This window comes from Sciurus carolinensis, chromosome 8 (genome assembly GCF_902686445.1).
Source record: "Sciurus carolinensis chromosome 8, mSciCar1.2, whole genome shotgun sequence".
Lineage (NCBI taxonomy): Eukaryota > Metazoa > Chordata > Mammalia > Rodentia > Sciuridae > Sciurus > Sciurus carolinensis.
The window spans coordinates 87088504-87111542 of NC_062220.1; the positions used below are offsets into that span (position 1 = coordinate 87088504).

At 41.0% G+C, this 23039-nt stretch overlaps 1 protein-coding gene across 1 annotated transcript in view; it reads right to left on the reverse strand.

Moving 5' to 3' along the window:
• Positions 1-23039, reverse strand: part of Jazf1 (JAZF zinc finger 1) — a 331859-nt gene that overhangs the window by 137950 nt on the left and 170870 nt on the right. The window contains exon 2 of the mRNA XM_047560968.1: positions 9689-9761. Within this exon, the coding sequence (XP_047416924.1) occupies positions 9689-9761 (73 nt within the window). The remainder of the gene's footprint in view (positions 1-9688; positions 9762-23039) is intronic.

Consider the following 23039-nt stretch of genomic DNA (forward strand, 5'->3'; position numbering starts at 1 on the left):
ACAAAGAGGAGGAAGTGAACGGTACGAAGCTCTGCAGCGCGCCTCAGCAAGGAGTAGAGTCGTGGACAGACATGAGCTTGCTGTGCACAAGTGGCGGGGCAGTGGCTCTGGCTGGGGTTGGTGGTGACAGGCAAGGTGGGGAAGGCAACATGGAGCACAAGAGCAGGCTGGCTATGGTGAGAAATTTCACTTTTATTTCAAGCACAATAGGAAACCACTGGCAGGAGGGGAGGCAACCCAACTTAGATTTTATACTGTAGATACACAGGGAAATAATATTGGCCTGTAGAGTGAAAATCTCTACTGCAGAGTTGTTCCTGGTGAAGAACACAACCTCCCTCCACCAACCTGGAGTCAGTCTCAACATTCCCCAGTCAAAAGCAGATGGTAGAATAAATCACCGAAATCTATATCTTAGACTGCAAAAGAGTGATCTCTATTGACCTGGAAGGATGTTAAATGAAAAGCAAAATAGAAATACATATGTGTATGATACATATTATGTGTGTGCTTATTTTAGGCTTCAGTATTTATGAAAGCTGATGTTACAACAAATAAAATGCCTACATACATGTCCACACCTGGGGAAGAATGTGGATGGATACCCACCATGACGTCAAGTTAACCTGGTGTAGATGGCTCGGTAGGGAATTGATTGGGGAGAGAAGAGAGAAGAGAGAAGCTCCTGATCTAAAATATAGTTGTACATGATTTAAAAATGTATATTATTCAATAGTCATAGCAAATTGTATTAATATATAGTAGTTTTGGAAAAAGAACTTAAAGATTTGAAAGACTCCTTCCCGTATGTTGGGGAACATTAATAAAGTGGGTAGTGTTTATGTGACCCTGATGAGTAGGATTACCTACCACAGCCAGCTGAGCATGGAGGGAAGAGAAGGGACACCACAGCAGAGGTCAGAACACACAAGGTTTTGAACACAGAGCTGACGGTGATACTTTTGACAGATCTTTCCATGGCAACTGGTAGACAGGGTCACAGTGGAGAGAGTGGAGGCTGAAAGGGAGATTAGTGAGCCCACGTGACAATCCAAAACAGGAAGCTGGAGCCTCAAGGAGGGACGGTAGCAAGGGAAGCCTTCAAGAGGTGATGAGGGTGCAGACGTTAGGACTTGCTGCCTGATTACTAGAAGTGGGGGTGAGGGAAAGCAATAGGAAATTAGCTCCATGCTACCTAGGTAGAGGTGGGTACTGATAAACATTGTGAATCCAAGGAAGAGGAGCCATTGTGGTCGGGGAGGGGTGTGAAACAACAGAGAGGCCCTGGATGAATCAAGTCTGTATGGAACATTCCCGTACCCACAGGGAGTGGTACAGTTAGGAAAGAGAACTGGAGGAAACCTGGGATTAGGAAGTCAGGGAATCCTCCCTAGGTAATAGCTAAGGTCATGAATGGAGCAAACACAGATAAAAGCAAAACATCAGAGGCAAGATTTAGGGAGAAGTCACTGTAAGGCAAAGAAGTAGAAGAACCAGAATAGGAGATAATGGGCCCAAGAGAGGAGAGGGTTTTCAGAAACAAAGTGGCCAATAGCAATAGGCCAAGGAGGGCAGCATCTTAAGACACCACCATCATCTAGAAACAGAAATGGGAAGGAAACCAACCTAGCTGCCTTTCAACATATGAATGGATACCGAAAATGTGGTATACAGGCACAATGGAATATTACTCAGCCTGAAAAAAGAATGAAATTATGGCATTTGCCAGTAAATGGATGGAACTGGAGACTATCATGCTAAGTGAAATAAGCCAGTCCCAAAAAACCAAAGGCATGCTCTCTGATATGAATATTAACTCACAACAAGGGAGGGTAGGGAAGGGAAGAATAAATAGAGGTTCACTGGATTAAACAAGGAGAATGAAGGGAAGGGAGGGAGGATGGGAGTAGGAAAGACAGTAGAATGAATCGGACATAACTTTCCTTTGCTTATATATGAATACACGACCAGTGTAACTCCACATCATGTACCATGAGAATGGATCCTAATTGGAATGGGTCATACTTCATGTCTGTTTAATATGTCAAAATACACTCTACTGTCATAAATATCTTTTAAAAAAAAGAAATGGGAATTCTTGGGATAGATGAGACCTTACATATCGGTAGCACAACTAAAGGAAACCTGGGAGAGGGCTTCAAAGACTCAGAGATGAGATGGATGTGGCTGGCCACGGTAATGGCTTTGAACAAAGAAGGAAAAGAATGTGGGTAAAAGATCTGGAGATGAAAAAGAGGGAAGTTGGAACCAGACATAGAAATGGCCTCTATTTTCTTAGTACTAGAGCTGGGAGCACCTGCTGCAGAGGCCGTGGGGTTGCCTTCAGGATCCTGAGAACTGTGGGGTATACCTGAATCTGAAGTTCAGTCAGGTTTCAACTGGAGGGGAAAGGATGCAGGAGGATCCTAAGGGTCCAGCTGAGGTTGGAAAGGTTGTATTTGCAGTGGGATCCATCATCCTTCTTGGGCTTTTCTGGAGTGCTCCTCAGCAGCGGCAGAGTGAAGGGTGTGTGTTAGGTTTATCTGAGGCTGAGGATTGGAGATAATGAGGGGGTAAAGTAATGGGGACAAGGCAATAAATCTAATTGGTAAATTCAAAGTTGATAACCAGCCGCCAGCTTGAGTTTAGAAGCAAGTCAAGGCAGAAAGGGCTGAGGCTTAGAGTTCAAGGCCAATATGGTGCCAAAGAGGACACAGGGGAAGCATTGGAGACTGTCCACGGGGAAATCACAGTCTATCCTAACCAGGAGCTGCTAAGCTTTATGATAAAGTTCAGGAAATGGGTTTCTTCACAGAGAAAGTAGGAAAGCAAAGTCTGCTTCTAGATGGTTTTAGCATCACAGAATTGTTATTGGCCTGCAATAAATTTTGAAGATTTTTGAAAAAATGTAGTGTGGCTTTGAAATAGTCTCAAAGAGACATAAGATCAGTCATAAATACTGATGTGTGAACATAAGAGACTTTAAAAAGTGGCCTGATGTCCCTAAGCAACTTAGCAAGACCCTGTCTCAAAATAAAAAATAAAAAGGGCTGGGATGTGGCTCCGTGGTTAAGTGCCCCTGGGTTCAATCTCTGGTACAAAAAAGAAAAGAAAAAAGTGGTCTGATGTGATTTAAGTTGTATAAGCAACCTGTCTAAAACACTGATTGCCCCAGGAACCCAGGAACAAGCCATAACTCTATGGGCTTCAAGAGGCCCAGTGTCTAGTAAGTGAATCATATCACCCGACTGCCAAGCCTCACCTCTCCTACCACGTGTTTTGTGCCAGCAATACAACCTAATTATGTTGGAGCAAGCCAAAATGTCACACAAGGGCTCTCTTTCTAGCTTCCCAGTTTCCCTCAAGAGTACATGGTCTTTGCAGAACACAATGAGCAGGCCAAATCAGGTTAGAGATATTACAAGGAAAATCTGGCAGGCAGCCATCTCAGCTTTGTTTCAACTGATGTCCATAAAAACATAGACGAAGAAAATGGTAGCACAGTGTCTGGTGTTTGAGACCTAACAGCATGCAACATGTTTATGGTGTGCATTAGGCCACAAACTTCAGCCCGGGGTGTGCAGAACTTCAGATTCAGTAGACAAAGGAGGAAAATAGGAAAGTGTGTTTGGTACTGTAATAAATGACTGCTCTCAGAAGACCATAAACAGGTGGTTTTGTGAAAAAAGAAAAAAAAAAAAAACCCACTGCTTTTAGATTTTAAAACAAAATCAAACGCTTCAGGCTTGTTTGTATAAAAAAAGAAGGCCAGTGCAAGCTCTGCTAATTACAGCATTTTTTATGAGGCTATGACTGACTATAATCTGGCAAAAATGAGTCCAACTGAAACAGCAAGAGTGAGAGTTTGGGAGGATTAGATGAGGTTTTGGAGTGGAAGAAAAGTGGAAAGGAGGAAGAAAGCTTTCATTAAATAGTTCACATTCTAGTAGGAGGAGAGAAAAAAAAAAAAAAAAAGCATCCAGACTGATTTTATTTTCATTTAAAACAACCTCTTATTCAGGGTACTTTTACTTTAAATCCTTGAACACATTTCTAATGACTGCTTTCAAGTCTTTGTTTCCTAAAATCCAACAGCCAACAGCACGGCCATGTCAGGGAAGGTCTCTATTGACTGCTTTCTCTTCCTTGTCTAAGGGAAGATTCTCTTTCAAGTCTAGCAATTTTTATTGTACATTAGACATTGTTATATCTAACTCATTCTCATGAAGACTATGGAGTTTTGTTCCAGTAGGCAGTTCAATTACAGATTGATCATACTGAACTTGTGTTGGCCTCGATTTATACTTTATTAGACCAAATATTTGGAAACCCCAAACGTTTAAGACCTCTAGCTTGTCAGGACTCACCCGCAAATTCTATCTCCTCTGAGGATGGGATGGAGGTTTGGTTTTAGACATTGTTGGGGTACCTCTAAAGCAAGCCATATTCTAGAACAAAGTCCTTATTTCTAATCTGAGGTCTTTCCATCAGTCAGAAGACCAGGGTACTAATGAAGTTTCCATGTGGCCCAGCCACAGGGTCCCTCTATTCCATTCCCACCCCTGTTGCAGCTTGTCTTTGACATTCACTCATGGACTTATGGAGGACCCTCATACAGACTTCTAGAAAGTCTGCACCGCTCTCTTATCTCCAATCTTCCTTTCCTACCCCAATACATATACATACAGAAACACAATTAGAGTAGCCTTAGCTGCCCGGACTTCTGCCTCTTCAGCACAGTGAGACTGTCATGGTCTCCTTGGGTTCTGCTCACTGCTCTACAGTGAGGACATCATCCTCAGATGGTGAGAGCTGGGTGATTGTGGCACTTACCCTCTAAACTTCCGTTCTCTTGGGGATCGCAATCTTCTCCGACCTATTACCTGGAGCCTGAAAACCACTATCTCATACAGTTGCCTACTTATTTGTGGTAGGACAATTAGGAATAGCCATCATTGAGCACATTTTTATGATGCAGGCCAGATGAATGCTGAATAAAAGTGTATAGCATTGATTTTCATTCGTAACAAGGTTATGATATTACAAGGAAACAGGTCTTTTAACACACGTGGGCGGTAGAGGCACCTCGATTTCTCACAGAAGTATCCATATGGTTCTTAGAATCATCCATTTACTCATTCTCTTTAAACAAAATTTTCAGTTCTTTGGTAAATGTTTAATGAGGGTCCACAATGAGGCAGACACTGTTCTGGGGTCTGACACAGCTGGGGGAGATAGGAGATGTCTCTGTCCTCAAGGAGCTTATTTCCTGGTGGAAATTATTCTGGCCACATTCCAAAGCAATGCTTCCTCTGCAGGTGCTTCTCCAATCAGCAACTTGGTAGAGAAAAGGGACTCACCATGAGAAGAATCTAGAGAATAAAAAGATCTTTTCCTAACCTAGCATTGACTATGTCACAGGTGCAGGTACAAGTGCTTTATATGCACCAATTGATTAAATATTCACAATAAAGGAGGTATCATTAGAGGTGAGAAAATGGAGGCAGAGACTTGCCAACTATGTCACACAGCTCTGAGAACGGCAGGTGGGACTTTCACTTAAACAGTCTAATTGCACTGCTTACTCTAAACCACTGCTTTGTTCTACTTCTGAAATAAATAGAAACATAACTCAGGAGTGTGGAAAAAGCAGTGATAGTTTTTGAGGGAAAAAACTTCATTTTTAATAGAAGGCAACTCGATGTCTGATCAGCATATGAGAAGTAGATGAATCACCATTAAAAAAGGTGCGAAAGGAGGTGACCAAGTTTGTGCCTTTGGGCACAGTTTTGTCCTCCTTCCCAGCTAACTGAGAAAAAAGAATTCTGCACTTTGAATCAGAAAAAAAAAAAAAAAAAAAATAGAAAGCCATCTGCATAAAACGCTTCAGGGTTCCATGGGGAAACTCAGGAAGTGGGTGGAAGTGATATCACTCTAGCAACCCCAAATTGATGTGTCTAGAACACTGGTCCCATTAATGCCTTCAACAAAAAGCACCCTAGGATCAGGTACATATGAGAATTATATTGCTCCTTTTAGAGATTTAAAATGCATATCAAGCAGAGGGGAGGAGATGATTTTTAATTCACGATTTCCCAACCTTAATCTCAGTATCCTATTGCAAGTAATAGGTATTGTCTGGGCATGATAATTCTTTACATTTTAAACCAAATGCTATATATATTTTAAAAATTAAAGTTGATTTGGAAACTCCAATTTATATTGTTTAATAAGAACATTTTATAAAGAACACAGAATAGGGCTGGGGTTGTGGCTCAGTGGTGGAGTGCTTGCCTAGCATGTGTGAGGCACTGGGTTCCATCCTCAGCACCACATATGAATAAATAAAATAAAGGTCCATTAACAACTGAAAAAAAAAAATAAAAAAAAAAAAAGAACCCAGTATAATAAAGAGCCTGGTCATGTATGCTGTCCTGTCTTAGTTATCTGTTTCTGGGGAGTCACAAGTATTAATAAGCTACCTTGTCACCTCAGTAGGCTACCTGAACTAGTTAGACAACAACAGCTTGAAGGAACCACCTGGGGCAGGCTGTGCTTCTCTGCATGTTATTTGAGGAGACTCACCTGATTTCTCCCTGTAGTCACCTGTCCCCTACCTTGCAGGTGAGTCATGGTAGAGGATGCTCTCCTTGTGCTCCCCGTACTCTGCCCGTTCGTTCCTACCGGCTGCAGATGTGAGGGTTCCCTTCCCCACAGACCTGAGGCTTGCTATGCTAGGATTCACTTTATATACTCAACCCAATTCTATGGTAGCCATATATCGCACAGGAATTCCTTCTCCTCTCAGTGTTTTAGCTTCTGCTGTTCCTGTTGTTTCCTCTTATTAAGTTGCTAATCTCCAGTTATCTAGGGCATGGTAATTATTCTGTACTATTTTTACATCTTTGTCCCCCTGCCCAGCTGTCCTAACTTACCTTTCCAATGTTAGTCTTCCAAATTTTCCTCCTACTTTTCCTATTGAATACTTGCCTTCCGATATTCCAACAAGTCTGGCTATAACAGCAGTTAAGATTCTGGAGCCTACCTGTGCAGGTTTGAACTCAGTGACCCCTGGGTATTATCATTTGCTTTTTCCCACCCTCTCATTTTCTCACAAGCTTACAATGAAGTTTTCCAGAGGCTATTTGACTCCTGGTGTTGCAGTGGATTGAATGTAAAATCCAAAATCCAGCTGATTTCCAGAAAGTCATTCACTAAACAGACCTGCTTTTAAGGAATCGAAGATTTTCCCTTTCTACTTGTAAATATTATTTTCAATGTATTATGTTACACAGTACATAACAATTTAAAATAGTTAAATAAAGGCAATCGCTTCTACACACTACTTTCATCTTCTTTTAAATAATCCAGAAAGTGAGCTCCAGGTTAAAGAGCATAGCCCTCTGATGATTGACTAGTCAACGTCATTGGCAAAGGAAGTTTCATCTTAATTTTGGGAGGCCTAGATGTCCACTGGGGTTAACAGATGTATGAACAAAGAAAGATTAATCATTTCCCTGTCTTCACTGCTCAGCAAAGTTAGAATTTATTTCCCTGAGGTTCAAGAAAAAATAAACCTCTTATTTGTTCAATTTAATTTTTTAAAGAAATAGTACTATATTCAGGATATTGCTGTCAAACATTTTGTTGTTCATATTACCTAACCCATAATACTCCTTTTGAATTTGTACTAGCTCATCTGGATTTTGCCATATTTCTCTTCTCTTATCAAAGGTCCAGAAGACCCCCAGCACATCTTCCCTCCATGGCAGAGGTCAGTTGCTTGGTTCTTTCATCTACTCATCTTTCAATTACCATTGACGAATACCCAGAGTGTCTACTGTGTGATAAGTACTATGCTGGGAGCGTGCCCGATGCCCACAGAGGGATCCCCAGGGAGCAGCTGGTAATCTGGGCAACCTTTCACACGTCCTCCTCACCAAGAGATCATTAGTGAATTACTGGCCCACTACATATGCTTACTTCTCCAGCAGCTCGGACTCCATCTATCATATTATTTCTCAGGTCTCTAAATGTAATATCCAGTTCAAGATCTATGTTTTCCAAGTCTAACTTGTAGTTTACAACAAATACAGAACACAGAGGAAACCACCAAATAGCACCTTGAGAAAGAAAAAAAAAAAACCAAACAAACAGGGTGGGGACATTCTATGGGACAACTGGCCCATTTCTTTAATAAATCATTTTCAATCACAGGACTATGTCAGATTAAAAGAGACTTGAGGGATTAAAACATCCAGGTCCAATGTATGTTCTGGGTTGGTCATGGCCTGGATAAACGAACTCCAAAAGATAAGCAGGAAGATTTAATATTGCACAAATCTGTACATACAACAAGTGACAATTTACCCAAATCCTGACAGCCACACTATTAAAAGTTCTATTCAATACCACAATTACTCAACATGTCTATTCATCTATCCTTCAATATTAGCGGGCTTATAAAAATTAATATGTCTAAGGTATAACTAAAAACTTTTCAAAACCCTTGCTGATTACTGAAAACACAGGCTCCATGAGAAACCCAGATAACTACACACATCTTTATTTGTATCTGATATGATTTTTAAGGTTTTCTACTTCATACATGTTAAAAAACCACAGTAATGAAAAACTGTAGATATCTCATGTCACTTCTTGGGAATACTGTTAAGGAAATCTGAGAGAGATGCAAATATATTTATATTATATTATATATATTTATATTATGAATCTTTTTGAAAACATGCTTCATAGAAGAACTTCAAACGGAGCACAAGTGACTTAAGTCACAGCTCTATCTGGGCAAGAATTGAACAAGTTTCCTAAAAAGGTACTCAAATCAAACAGTACAGATAATTCATTCCCAACTTTCCACTCCAGGCCCTAAACCTCAACTCTGTTACCAAGAGACTGGAAACACTCCTCACCTTATATAAAAGGGACAATCAATAGAAATTCACGTGCTGAATTATGAGCAGAGAGTTTCTTGTTCTCATTAAAAACTAGTTTTGCTTTTACTTTGTCTTTTTCGCTTTGGGAGTGTGTGTTTTCTTAACCTAAGGTGATTTCAAGTTCTCTCCAAAAAATTACTGTCTCCTTAATTATTTGAGTTGGCTGAAACACTAAGTCTTCTTTTAGACCTGATATATCAAGTTCAAAATGGTTCCCTAAAGTTGGGCTCGCACATTTAAGTAAAAACTCATGTTATTCCACACAGATGGGGTTAGTTGCTAAGAATGTTTTTTTACTAAAAGATGAGCTGCTACTAAATTTCTGAAATTAAATTATTTCAGTTTGTTATATTCTGATATATTCTGATATTCCAACCATGTTTTGAATTCATAAAGTACCTCTTCACCCCAGGATTTAAAAGGTTCACTCAAACATAAATCCATTAATCTCTCACATTGCCTATGAAGTCAAAAGAACATATTCTAACTCTGCATACAAAATACTTCCAGAATGAGCTTATAAATCAGTCATGTTTTTAGCCATATGCACAGGACTACAATTCTATTTCTCCATACAGGAAAAGAAAACTCCATATAGAAGTTGCTTTAAAATAATCTCATACAAACATTTTTAAGATTGAAAGCATTATTTTTGCCCCACTTGGCTAAAAATATGCATTTAAAAGGTAAATAAGTGGCAGATGAGGTTGCTATAAATTCTGAAAATGGCTTACCTATTAATGTAACTGAGGGCGACATAGGTTGGCTGCTGTAATTCTTGTTTTTCTAAAACACGAGGATCTGTATCTGCAATAAAAACACAATTACAATTTTTCAGGTTTTGCATCAGAATATATGAGGTTCCCTAACATAAAGTAACAGAGGCTAACCAGAGAAAAAGATTAATTTAGAATACCCCTTTTTAAAGAAAACTCAGTCAGCAAAGCACAATCATTTGTTCATTCATTCATAAATAACAAGATATTGCATTACTTTTCAAGGGAATTCCAAACATCAACAGTGATAAAATGCCCATCTGTCACCCAAACCCTTGCACAATCCCCCTCATAAATATTGGTTTTCACTGCTTACAGTTACAATGTTGGCATGGTTTTCGGTGGTTAATCGGCCTAAGAAAGAAAGTCTCTGTTAATTATGCTCACTTCAATGCTGGAACAAATTAGTTTCCATTGGAAAGCTCCATCAATTTGAAAATCTACTGAGCATTGTTCTCGTTCACTGAACGCTTTTTTCAAATTTGGATTCATATTCTGGAGGACAGCTCTTCTGCTTTTTAAATGTATAATGAGTTTATTATAACTGTTTTTCTAGACTCTCAATCAGAAACTCTCATACTGGTTCAGTCAACAAACAGCACATTCACCAGAGGGGTTTTCCACTCAAAAGGGCAGAATTCAACACCATGGCGACGCTCCACAGTGGCGCTTCTCTTAGCACAGCGCCAAAAACGTACTTCTCACAACCAGGAACGTGTTCTCAAGCTTCTCACATAGAGAAATTATTGCCTAAATATATGCAAAACAATGTTTATATAACAACAAAGGGAGGAAGGTGACCACCCCTTATTTTCTTAGAAAAAAGGTTTCAGACATTTCACAGATTTCATTATAGCCTCATCTAAAGCACTGCATTATTAGAAGTCTTCCAGCTGCACTTGGCAGTCACACCTCCTTTGATGTCATGACAGATGTTGTTTCAAGCACCTTTGCACAGGAAGTGTTTACTGCACGTGGTAGATGTGAGATACATGCAGTAACCCCCGTGTGCATTAACAGGTGACAGGGGAAGGGAGCAGACCCAGCGGCAGAGAACATGGGCAGCAAAAGATGACAGAGAAAGCCATTTACAGTGCTTCTGACTTCCAGCAGAAACTGGACAGCACAGACAGTTTTATTCTCAGTGCTAAACTTAAGAATCCCATGTTCACTTTATCGTTCCCCTATGCCAAGAATTTCAGACACACTATTCAGAAATCCTGCTTCCTTGGGTCTTTGCCATCACAAGTCTTTAAAAGCCAAATTCTGAAACAAGAGACAAAGATTCTCTGAATGGCTCCATCAAGTCGGGTCTTGAGTTTTTGGCAGTACAAATGAGAACAGATCAGTAACGCAGCATTTCCTCCCCCTATCACGACTGCCTTGTGCATTGAAGCTGTTCCTCAATCAGGTTAGACATAGAGCAAGTGGGCTCCGCATAGGGAGCCTCTTTAAGGGGTAACAGTTTTCAAAGACAACCCTTCCACTCATCAAACTTGGCTGTAATCCCAACATATATCCACCTTTCCAAGAGGAACACACTCATTGGAGAGGAGTCATTAGAACCATGCTCAACAGGTAAAGGTGCTTTGTCCAGAGAAATGACACATTGGCATGCTGGGCAGGCATGGGTGCAAATGGTAACTGACATTCCAATCCTGTGAGGTCCTCAAGGTGCTTAACGAGGTAAGAAATGAGAGACTGGAGACAAAAATCATGAAAATGAGGAGAGAGGAGGGAGAGAGAACAAGGCGATGATTGCAATGTCCTTGTGGGAAATTTCTCAAGTGCTCACAAAATGGTTCTATTTCAAGGTTAGGTATTAATGATTTGGGAACTTTGCTTTTGAGACAGGGAACCAAACTCGATTCACTAAAAATCATTCCTTCAGTAGGGACGCACAGGGTACAATTATATAAGGTTTAGTATTTCAAGGGGAAAAGAGCACAAGCCTGAGTCTACAATGTGTACAAAGGGGGTAAAGTGTTAAGCCAATAAACATTTTAATGATAGTTTTTGCTTTTGTATGTTCCTGTAACTGATTTTCATCCTAACAGTTTTCCCACAAACCATCTTCTAACGCTTTCCTTTGTTCTCAAATTATGCAATTTTAAAAAATATTTTAAATGCTTCTTTTCCAAGTTACCTTGGTTTAATTTCTCTTTTACTAGCGTGCACATGTGCACATGTGTGCAGATATATGCACACATACATTTTTGTTATTCTTTTCTACTTTAAGTCTGTTATAGTTTGGATCTGGAATATTCCCCAGAGGTCCTTGTGTTAAAGGCTTGGTCACCAGCCTGTGAGCCTGTGGTGCTATTAGGAGGTGGTGGGACGTTGAGGAGGTGGGGCCTAGTTGGAAGAAGCTAGGTCACTAGGGGAATGCCCTTGAAGGGGATGTTGGGAACTCAGCCCCTCCTGTTTCTTGGCCACCCTCAGATGAGCCACTTCCTCTGCTATGTGCTCCCTGTCAAGATGCTCTGCTTTGCCACAGGGCCAAAAGCATCAGAACCAAATGACCATGAACTGGAACCTTTGATACCATGAGCCCAAAATCTTTGCTTCTTATAATGCAATTATCCCAAGTGTTTTGTCATAGTAATGACAGAAAGCTGACTGATGCAGAAAAAACTCTAGTATCTTTTTGGGAAAGAAGAAGACAGTACTGTATATAAAATTCTGCAGTTCTCTGATGTTCAAATAAATGGTTTTGGTCCATGACAGTCACACAAGCTACATCATAATCTTGTTTCATAAAGAATAAAAAATGTTTACGACTCCCTTTTTAAAACAAGATTTTGAAATTGTTTTCTTTCTTTGCTTTACCACATTCTATAACGTAAGACAGACTTATGGCCACTTATCAAATTATAAATGAGAGACAGACTTCTGGAAGTTTCAAAATGCTACCCTTCACCATGACAGAAAAGACCACCTAGAAGTACCTTGGGCAGGACTCCTTCTAGAATGTAATTTCTGGTAACAAACAAGACAGCAGAATTTCCAACCAGATGTCTCCCAGGCCTAAACTCTCTCAGATTAAATATTTCCTTGGACAACCTTTAGAACATCCATTAAAACTTTGAGTTCTTAAAATGAGATGAGGCACTTGGTGTTCACAAATCAGGAGAGGCCTGCACAAGTGCTCCTGGAGGACCTGCATCAGCTGCTGGTCCCAAATAAACACCAGCTTCGTCATTCACTTCCTGGCTGGCTGCTGTGGGGTGATCATGACTCACCATTTTATGGATTTAATTACACAGCCAAACACTTTGCATTCAGTAAAAGTATAATCGCTGCCTTCATTATTTCTCCCTCCCCAACAAACGTAACTGTCTGATGCTTGCTACACACTCTGTACAGGAAAGGACTGGAGAGTCAAGAGACTAGGAGTTTTGTAGTAGGGCTGCTTCCCCAGGTATTGCACAATGATGTCCTCCTCACGAGGATTATGAGGACGGAAGGAACAAGATCAGGTTAAACTGGAAAACTCTATCTACTGGAAATTCATTAATTTTTTTTTTTTCTTAAACTGTGTGCCATCTCATTTGGAAATTTTTGCAGATAAGTTACTATATAATCAGGACTCTAATAAGAAATGAATGCCCACAGCACACAATCTCCCAGATACTTCTCTGTCCTAGCCAGAACTGGAACATTGGCTACACCTGTCCAGACATAAAAGCCACTTCAGTAAGTGGTCTGCAGATAGAGATGCGTGAATTTTTCATAGCCACAAGATGGTCTTTAAGTTGGTAATCTGGCAATTTCTAGAATGTGGCCAACTATAGCCACACAAAACACTACCACTTTTACATCATGGACAAGTGACGGGAAGATAAATTTAAACTTCTCCAGCAGGGCAGGGTAGTGCCAAGCACAGCACTGACGGACTATGACCCCATTTCTGCTTTAGCCACCCCTGAATGCTTTCTCCCTTTCACACTCAGACCTTAAGTGGACTGAAGACTGAAGGCTGAAAGAGTTCAAATGTTAAAATGTATTTGATTGATTCCCAAGTATTTTATTATTTTTTTTCAGGCTATTGTGAACCGAGTTGTTTTCCTCATTTCTCTTCCATCCAGATGATTCATCACTTATGCAGCCACATCAATGTTCATAGCTGCTTAATTCACAATAGCTAGATCATGGAACCCACCTAGATGCCCTTTAATTGATGAATGGATAAAGAAACTGTGATATATATACACAATGGAATATTACTCAGCCATAAAGAAGAACAAAATTATGGCATTTGCTGGTAAATGGATGGAGGTGGAGAATATCATGCTAAGTGAAATAAACCAAGCCCAAAAAACCAGAGGTCGAATGTTTTCTCTGATAAGAGGATGATGATACATAACGGGGGGGGGGGGCAGTTGTGGCGTTCCAGGGGGGATGACAAGAGAAGAATGGAGGAACTTTGGATGGTGTAGGAAAATGGGGTGGGAGTGGGTAGGAATAGTAGAATGAAACAGTATTACCCTCTGTTTATGTATGATTACATGAATGGTGTGAATCTACATTGTGTACAATCATAGAAATGAAGAGTTGTACCCCATTTGTGTACGATGAATCAAAATGCAGTCTGTAAAAATAAAATAAAATGTTTTTGAAAGTACTCAAATGATAAAAACTATCAGCTTACTTCAAAGGTCCTAAAAGAGCATCCTATAAAGTGGGTGGCAACGTGTCTTCTGTATTATAAACTCAGGGTAACATTCCAAATGTACAGCTCTGTGGTAAGAACTGAGCTATTTAACACTAGACCCAGCACACAAAGTGGAAGCTTTCACAGGTCATGTGATCTTAGAGGTTCTCAATTTGATAGGCCCAAGTGAATTGCAAGGGCTGGAATTGTCAGGATTCTACCTCCTACTGCTTCTCAAGGGGGGGGGGGGGGGGGGGGGGGGGGTGGGCATGAGCTGGCAGAAACCAGGAACGGAGCTCTTTTCCATGGGAACTAGAAGCGCAGCATAACTGAGGGAAGTTCAACACCACTGGCTCCCCGGCTCAAATCATAAGGCCCACATTCACCATCTTTGCTGTCTCCAACATGGAAGCCCAAGGCAAGCAGAGATCTGGGTTTGCAGTATTTCTAATAAACACTGTTGTGCAGTTCTATCTTCAAGCTTATCTGTAAACTCTATTGGAGTTCTCTGCTGGGTCAGCTGAAGCTAATGAGCTCCTGAGCTCTGGCTATGCTTTAGCTAGAATACCTTGCTGGGATTTTATATTTTATATGCCTGGAACTACTTGCAATTTAAGAAACTGGCCACAGTGCATCTGCAAAGCTAAGGAGGCTTCTACCAGCAACAAGCTATCTCCGGCTGAAAAGCAGCAGGGAGGGGAAGATGTGACACCATGCCCCTTGAGAGGCCTCTGCATTCCAGATCTTCCGAACTCCAGCTCTTTACTAAGTGTGTATGGCAACTGTGGGGGGCCTGAGAGGATGTGGGTGGGTGGGAAGGCCCTGGAGAGGCAAACACCCACCCAGCCCGAGGAGTGATTTTGAAGATCTGGGCTGGATACAGCCCTTTCTTAGGAATCACTCCGTTATTCCAATAATAATTGACGGGCACAGTCTGTTCAAGGGCTTCCCCCAGCTGCTTACGTTGAAAAGTGGCAGGGCTTAAGAGTTTGTGAGGAGTAGCCTTCTACAGCATCCTGGGTAGATTCTGTCACACTCTCCTCCTTACCAGCAGCTCTTCCTTCCAAGCTCCACCACTGAGTTTGTGCCACTGCAGGGACATTACCTGGCAATGTCCTTCTCCTTGGCCACACTTTTCAGAGGTGAGGAACTTGTTTCTCTTTAGCACTTGGTGTGCAGGAGATGGAGCAGATACCCTGGTAAGTTTGTTTTCTGAGAAAATTGAAGACTTTGTGTTAATAAGGCAGCTTCCTCAAAGGCATTTGTTTCCTTCACATTCAAGGCTCCACAAATATGGAAACAAAGGAATATACTCAACCAAGAAGGGAATAAAAAGGAGGCATAGACAAGTGATTCCAGCCTGGGTTTTAGAACATGGAAAACCCAAACAGGAAGAGAACTAGCATGTAGATGAAGTTCCAACGTCAAGCGTCTGCAAAGGAAGAGACCCAGCGTCAGGAGCTGATCCTCCCGCACAATCTCTGAGACTTGGAGGTGGCAGCTTGGGCAAAAGACAAAGAGAAGGGTCAGGGCTGAAGGAGACAAGGAGGCAATGCTTAAAAGGTAGATGATGGAGGAACTCTGATGCAGGACTCTGAATACAGTGGAGGAGCGGAGAGGGGGAGAGGACAGGGCTGAAAACAGAGTTATGGGGGCAACACTCCTGCTTCACTGCTCCCAAGAGCCCTGGCAGCCCGTCAGGGGGACTCTCCGCAGACTCACTTAAATGGGTGCAGAGAAAAGACTGCCAGATGCTGACATTTGGCGATTCCCTAATGAAATGATCTTCAGTTAAGTCTATGATCAACAAGCTCCATCATGCCTCTCAGTTTTTTACTGCCCGGGTCTAACATATGAGCCAAGAACACATAAGGAATGATCACCAGACTTTGGAGGAAGAGTCTTGACCATGAATGAGACACACAAAGACAGACAAACGGGAAGGGTAGGGAAGAAGAGGGAAAGGAGGAGGTGGCTGGCAGTCACGAGGAAAAAAAAGTCAAATAGGAAAAGGTCAAATAAGGCAGGGTGTGGTGGCGCGTGCCTGTAATCCCAGCAGCTCAGGAAGCTGAGGCAGGAGGATCGCGAGTTCAAAGCCAGCCTCAGCATAAAGCCAGCCTCAGCAACTTAGCGAGGCCCTAAGCAACTCAGCTAGATCCTGTCTCTAAATACAATCTAAAAAAGGGTGGATGTGGTTAAGTGCCCTTGGGTTCAATCCCTCACACCAAAACAACAAAACAAGGCAAGTAAATGGAGGCCCTGGAGGTTATATGAAATTGCCTCCTTACCAACCCAGAACAGACAGCACTGGGACAAGAAGCCCTCTTCAAGTTCTGTTGAGTCAGTTTTTTGATCACTAAAAAGGCAGTTCATCCTCTAAAGTCAACTCATTGTAACCACCCAAATGCAGCATTGGGTTCCATACAGGCAACCTTTGTGGCTTTATTAGAAGCCCAGCAGAGTTCTGTTGCAAGTTTCACTCTACTTTAAGACTGAATTTGTGGAACCAACTATTTACATACATCAACTTTTAATTCATGGCTAGTTTATTTCAGCTGCTGAAATAAATATTTCTTGTTGGCAATGGGCTTTAAAAAAAAAAAAAAAAAAAGGCTACGATTGCATGTGACCAGCCTTTGAACAGATCAACTTTTCCTTAGTTTATAGACACGTCATTTGAAACTTCTTCCAAGCCATAATTTCCATTACAGGGAAGTCAGTGCAAATTACAGTGAGATTCTTGCCTTCCCAAATTCAATGTGAAATCCAGATGCAGTTTAGTGCTGCCGTAAACTTTATGAGTTAAATATCTAAAAAGTCGGGGACGCTGTGCAACACAATAACACCATCTATTAAAAAAAGCATTCATGTTCACATCTGTAGCCTGAATTTTCCTGCCACAAGTGAATGAATAAACATGAGTCAACCAAGAACTGTTTGGACAATGCTGCAGGAGGCTGACTTACAAACAAACCCAGCATGCTACAGCCTTCCTTACTTCTGGCATGGCCAGAGGGTTAAAGTGATCAGAAGTGGACTATTTGGACAAGGACACTAACTCTTTCCCAATTCACCCGGCTCTGATGGTCATTGGTGACTGCTTAAATTTTTCTCTAGGTATAAGCTGTGCAGCCCTCTATCTACGAAAATGACACTAATCCATACTGTTCAGTGGCGACAAGGCATTATTGGTCCACCTAAACTCTCACCTAGCTACCTGTGATGAGAGCGCCTGTGTCTTAGTCACCTTTTTTGCTGCTATGACTAAAAGATCTGACAAGAATCATTGCAGAGGAGGAAGGCTTTATTTGGTGCTTGTGGTTTCAGAGGTCTCAGTCCTTAGACTGCCCGCTTCGTTCCTCAGGGCTCAAGTTAAGGCAGAAAATCATGGTGAAAGAGTGTGGTGGAAGAAGTTTACATGATGATCAGAGAGCAGAGAGAGAGACACGCCATGCACCAGATCCAAGATAAATACGCAAAAGCCACGCCTCCGATGCCCACCTCCTCCAGCCACACCCTACCTGCTGCCTTCAGTTAAAACTCAGTTAACTCCATAAGGTGATTAATTCGTTGATTGTGTGAAGACTCTCACAACCCAATCATTTCTCCTCTGAACCTTCTTGCATTGTCTCACACATGAACTTTTGGGGAACACCTCACATCCAAACCATAACAGTCTGCCAAACACTATCATGGCTGCTACATATCTTTGTGAAGAATATAGCCTTCCCATCTGCATCTGGCAGCCCTAGAAACCTGGGTGCTGGGATTAAACAATAAAATTCTTTCAAACTGGAGTAAGGCCAAAACTTGGTCCCATCTAATCTCACAGGCGCGTGCGATGTGTACTCGTGTGCATACATGTATGCTTGCCTATTTTTCCCAGAAACAAACCCAATGATGGATCCAAGCAGTATGTAATATGAAAGCCTATCAAGTTGCCTCCTGTGCTCACGGAGAGGGCCCACAGGCAGGTATGTATAAGAGAAGACAGCTGCTGGTGAGTGAGACTAGGTGACAGAAGAGAAGGCAGGAAAACAGGGCTCTTGAATTCCCCTCGTGAAGCTGGGAGTATCTGTTTATCAAAAGGGGGGCGTTCTCTCCTTCTGCCTGGCATTGTTTGCCCAAAGAGATTCTACCCATCCTCCAAGGCCTTGGCCCATATTTTACTTCAACCACATGTTATACCATGTATTATTTTCAAATCTGTCTTATCCCACTAAAATGATAGGATTTATTGCTTCTTAAAGAGCTAAGTCCAGAGCTCTATCAATAATTAGTGCCCACTATGATGTATGACGAATAGCCCAATGAATGCCCTGGACATGTAGTAACACAGAGGACACAAAGATAAGCATCGAGCTCAGACAGCAATGACTCAGACAGGAGAGGAACACAGACCTACGTGCAAATCAGTACACACACTGAGAAGAAAAAATGCAGATGGTCAAGCACAGATGTTCAGAATGCTACAAAATGGTCCAAAATTTAGAATCATGGAGAAAGAGCACAGATGGGGCTGATCTGGGAAGATTTTACTGATAAATGGGGACCATGGCAAGTTTTGAAGGGAGTCATTCAGAGGTGAGGGTGGGGTGAAGTCTTGGGTACCATGAAAGGTGGGAGAATTGAAGAGCCAAAATTTATGGTTACAGAGTAGAGATCCGTCAGGGTTGTGAACCACAGGCAATTCCCTCCCCACACCAGGGGACATTTGGCAATGTTTGCAGACACTGAGCTCCCTAGCAGCCAGCGGCATCTAGTGAGAAGAGGGCAGGGATGCTGCTAAACATCCTGCAGTGTACACACAGGACAACCCTGCCTCACTGAAGATTCACCTGGCTTAAACCGTCAGCAGTGCCAAGGTTGAGAACCCTGCTGTAAGAGCTTCATGACCGTTATGAGGAATGAGTTATTGTTTCTCAAAGATTATTTCTGGTCTGTGGTCTAAATCAAGAAGTTTAGTCAGAAGGCAACCAAAGCAACTGGATTCATTTCCAAAAGGATGTACTGCGTTCCTGCCATGTGCACACTGCTTAGGAGAAATTAATTCTAAGTCAGTAGGATCACAACAGAGCAAGATGGATGAATATAATTCCCAGCTAACAATAATCCAACATAGATTATGATGTGTAGCAACAGAGAAATATCCTGTCAGCTCCAGAAATAGAACATGACTCTCTGGGAATCAGGGAAACTTCTTTAAAGAAAAATTTAAGAGTGCCTTGAACTAATCTGCAGTCAGAAAAAGTGGGAAAATAGTAAGTGTGAATAAAAAAAGGTTTGAGCAGGTGAGCAGAAGCAGAAAAGAGCAGGGACTGGGAAGAAAACCAGTGTGGTTTCTCCTCAAGAGGCTTGAAATGCCGTGGGTCACATCATGGAAGGACTGAAATGCCAAGTTCAGTCTTAATTCTATAAGCAATGCAGAGTCAAGGAAGGTATAAATTGAGATGATCTGTTTTAGAAAATAATCAAAAGTGAAATGGAGGATGGGAGAGAAAGTGAGATACAGAAATACGGGGAAATGGAAATAAATTTTTCTTATATTATAGACTGGAGTGTACTACCAAAAGAACAGAACTAGAAAGTGAGAACAGTTTGGTAGACAAGAAAGTGGGGTCTGCTTCTGATGTGTGGTAAGACATTTTGCAGAACCAAAAAGTCAGAGCCCAAGAGAAAGGAAAGATAAAGGACTCAGGATGCAGATAGGAACTGAAATGCTGAAGGATTCCATCATAATACCACACATTCCAACAGGCAATTGAACCAGAGCATGTCCCTCAAAACAAAACAGGGTCACACAGTAAAAATCAACTACCCTGATTAAAAATTTGGTTATCATGTAACTCAGTCAACTATTGGCTGAGAATCTTCTAGGTCCAGCAGGGATAAAGAAGGGCCTGAGGTTGTACTGCATTCAAAACCAAGTGAATGGGACATTAGAGTATAAAATCTTGGGGAGAAAAATGATTAAGTCAAAATGAGTTTCAAGTTCAGTGTTTAAGGTGATCTGGTATCTGAATCCCCAAGGCTTATTATGGTAATTGTCCTCTCATTGAAACTCATGTTGCCTCTTGGTCTTGCTTAGGTAACAATGCCACAGAAGTCCAACTGCCTCATTCAACACTAGCTGTGTAACTTCTTTAAGCTTCAGGTTCTTTCCATCTGTAAAATGTCAATGAAGATGGTATTTTTACCTGAGGATGAAAATGAAGACTAAATCAACAATTGGTTAAGTATAAGTACTGCTCAGTTCTTCAGTTTTGAAATTAATATCTGTACTATTGTGGATTATCTCCATTTTATAATCAGTGGCATAATGATGCATATAAAATCTAAAAATTCACATAAGTGTAGCAGGGACCACTGAATTTACACAACTGTCATTTCCCTCTTCTTTCTTTACAGTGCTTAGCTACATGGCTGTCTGTCATAAAGACTATATTTCCCAGCATTCCTTGAGCCAAGTATACCCATGTGACTAAATCCTGACCAGTAGGATACAGGGCTTCAAGGAAGCTTCCTTAAAGGAAGAAGCTTACCTTTCTTTAGGGTAATTTTCCTTAAGGGTGACAGAAGGGATGACTGGAGCTCCTGCATCTACTTTGGCTAGAAGATAATCTTGAACTAGAACTCACACATGGCAGAATAATTCAATCAGATTCTGGACTGCACTGTTCATGTGAAATCCCATACCACTACTGGACATCGTTATCTATAGTCTTTTTGAAAGATATTCTCTTCCACATAAGCCATTGCTATTTAAAGGCTTCTCAGTTATATGAAGCCAAATCAAATCTAGAGTGCTAGTTTATTTTGTTGGACTCAAAATTCTAAAAAGAAAACAAAATATTTCATGTTAGTTTTTTTTTTTTTTAATCCAGAAAAAAACAAAGCAAAGAGTTTAACATACGAAACTGATGAAAAGAAAATCAGAATAAAACTACATCCACATCACCACAGCATCTGTGATTAACTCTACACTGGGATGGTTAAAGAGTGGGAGAAAAAGGAGGAGAAAACCATCATGTCAAATAATGGCTCCTTTGGTCGCTTTAAGACTTTCTCCAGAATTGGTTATTAGTGGGCAATAATGAAGCAAATCGTACATGCAGATTACTTCTGAGTTATGAACAATGCAACCAGCAGTAACCTTTGAAGCTGTCAGGATTTTTTCAGGCAGGCAATTAAAGTGAAAAATGAGAGTATGCACAACTTCCATCACCTGATACTACATGTACTAACACCACCTACACACACTGACACCAGAGTGGGCTCAATCTGAATATTTATTAATGCAGATCTGTTACCATTTGTTCCTCTTCTTTTCTTGTAACCCATTCCACCCCCACCTGCCCCCCAAACATTCTTTTTCTTTAAAGGGCAGTTCTGACATTGCATCACATTTACCTGAAATCTACATACACTGTGACATCTTTCCTATCTGCATCAAACAAAAATTTTCTTCCCTTTTCCTTGACCCAAAGATAAATTTAGGACAATCCTCTAGATTCTAGAGGAGAAAATGTTGATATTGTAAATCTCAATTAGGAATACACAAAATAATCAAGATGGATGCATTATTCTTTTCTTTTTGTGGTACTGGGAATTGAACTCAGGGCCTTGGGCATGCTGGACAAGAACTTTACAACTGAGTTACATCCCCAGTCCTAGAAAATAATCAAGATGGGGGGCTGGGATTGTGGCTCAGTGGTGGAGTGCTTGCCTAGTATGCATGAGGAATTGGGTTCAATCCTCAGCACCACATACAAAATTAAGTTTGAAAAAAAAAGCTGAAATTTTTTTTAAAAAGATGGAAATAGCCAACAAAAGCTAATAGAACGTCAACTATACATGTCAAGAGTTGATATTTATAGAAGGACAAATATATATGTCAAGTATTGGTTCCAAAGCACTGAAACCTCCCCTCCAAAGAACAAAAATGAAAAATGGTCCCAATGCTTGAATAGATCATACTCTACAAGATGTGACTTATATTGATCAAATCACAGTGATCTGATGTAAAAATACCTGCTTTTCCACTAACATACAGAAATTGTTCATTGTATGTTCTGTGACTCAAGAACCTGAAAAGACTTTTGAGAGATGGCAGTCAGGGGTCTAACTGTTGAGCAAGTTGGAATAGGTCTCCATGCTGAGAAGAAACTCCTGTGCTATAGGCCCAACACCTGATCTGATGCCTACTGATTCTATCAGTGACGTCACCTCATTTGGGTTCAGTAACTCCTATGTCACCAAGTGCCTACAAACCAATGCATGTTAACTAAAACTGATTGTTAGTATCACCTGGGTAACAAAAAGATTGAGGTCCAGGACCCATCACCAAAGATTCTAACATGCAACTGGAGTCGACAATTACTACTATAGATTCTGAGAAGGCTGAGAAACCAGAAAAGAGATGGAGAACTGCTTGGGAATGTTAGTAAGTCAGTTTGCATCTCCCACATCCTCAAACTAAAAAGGCAGTTGTGAAACTGGAAACATTATTGAAAGTGATTTAAAGATTTTATAAATAAATCCAACATCTAGCAAAATCTTTTAAATTCGGGCTTCACTTGAGGCCCTGGTTATTTTACCCCTCTTTCACCTGCTGTACAGAAAGTGCTAAGCTTAGTGATTTTGTAGACAATTTGG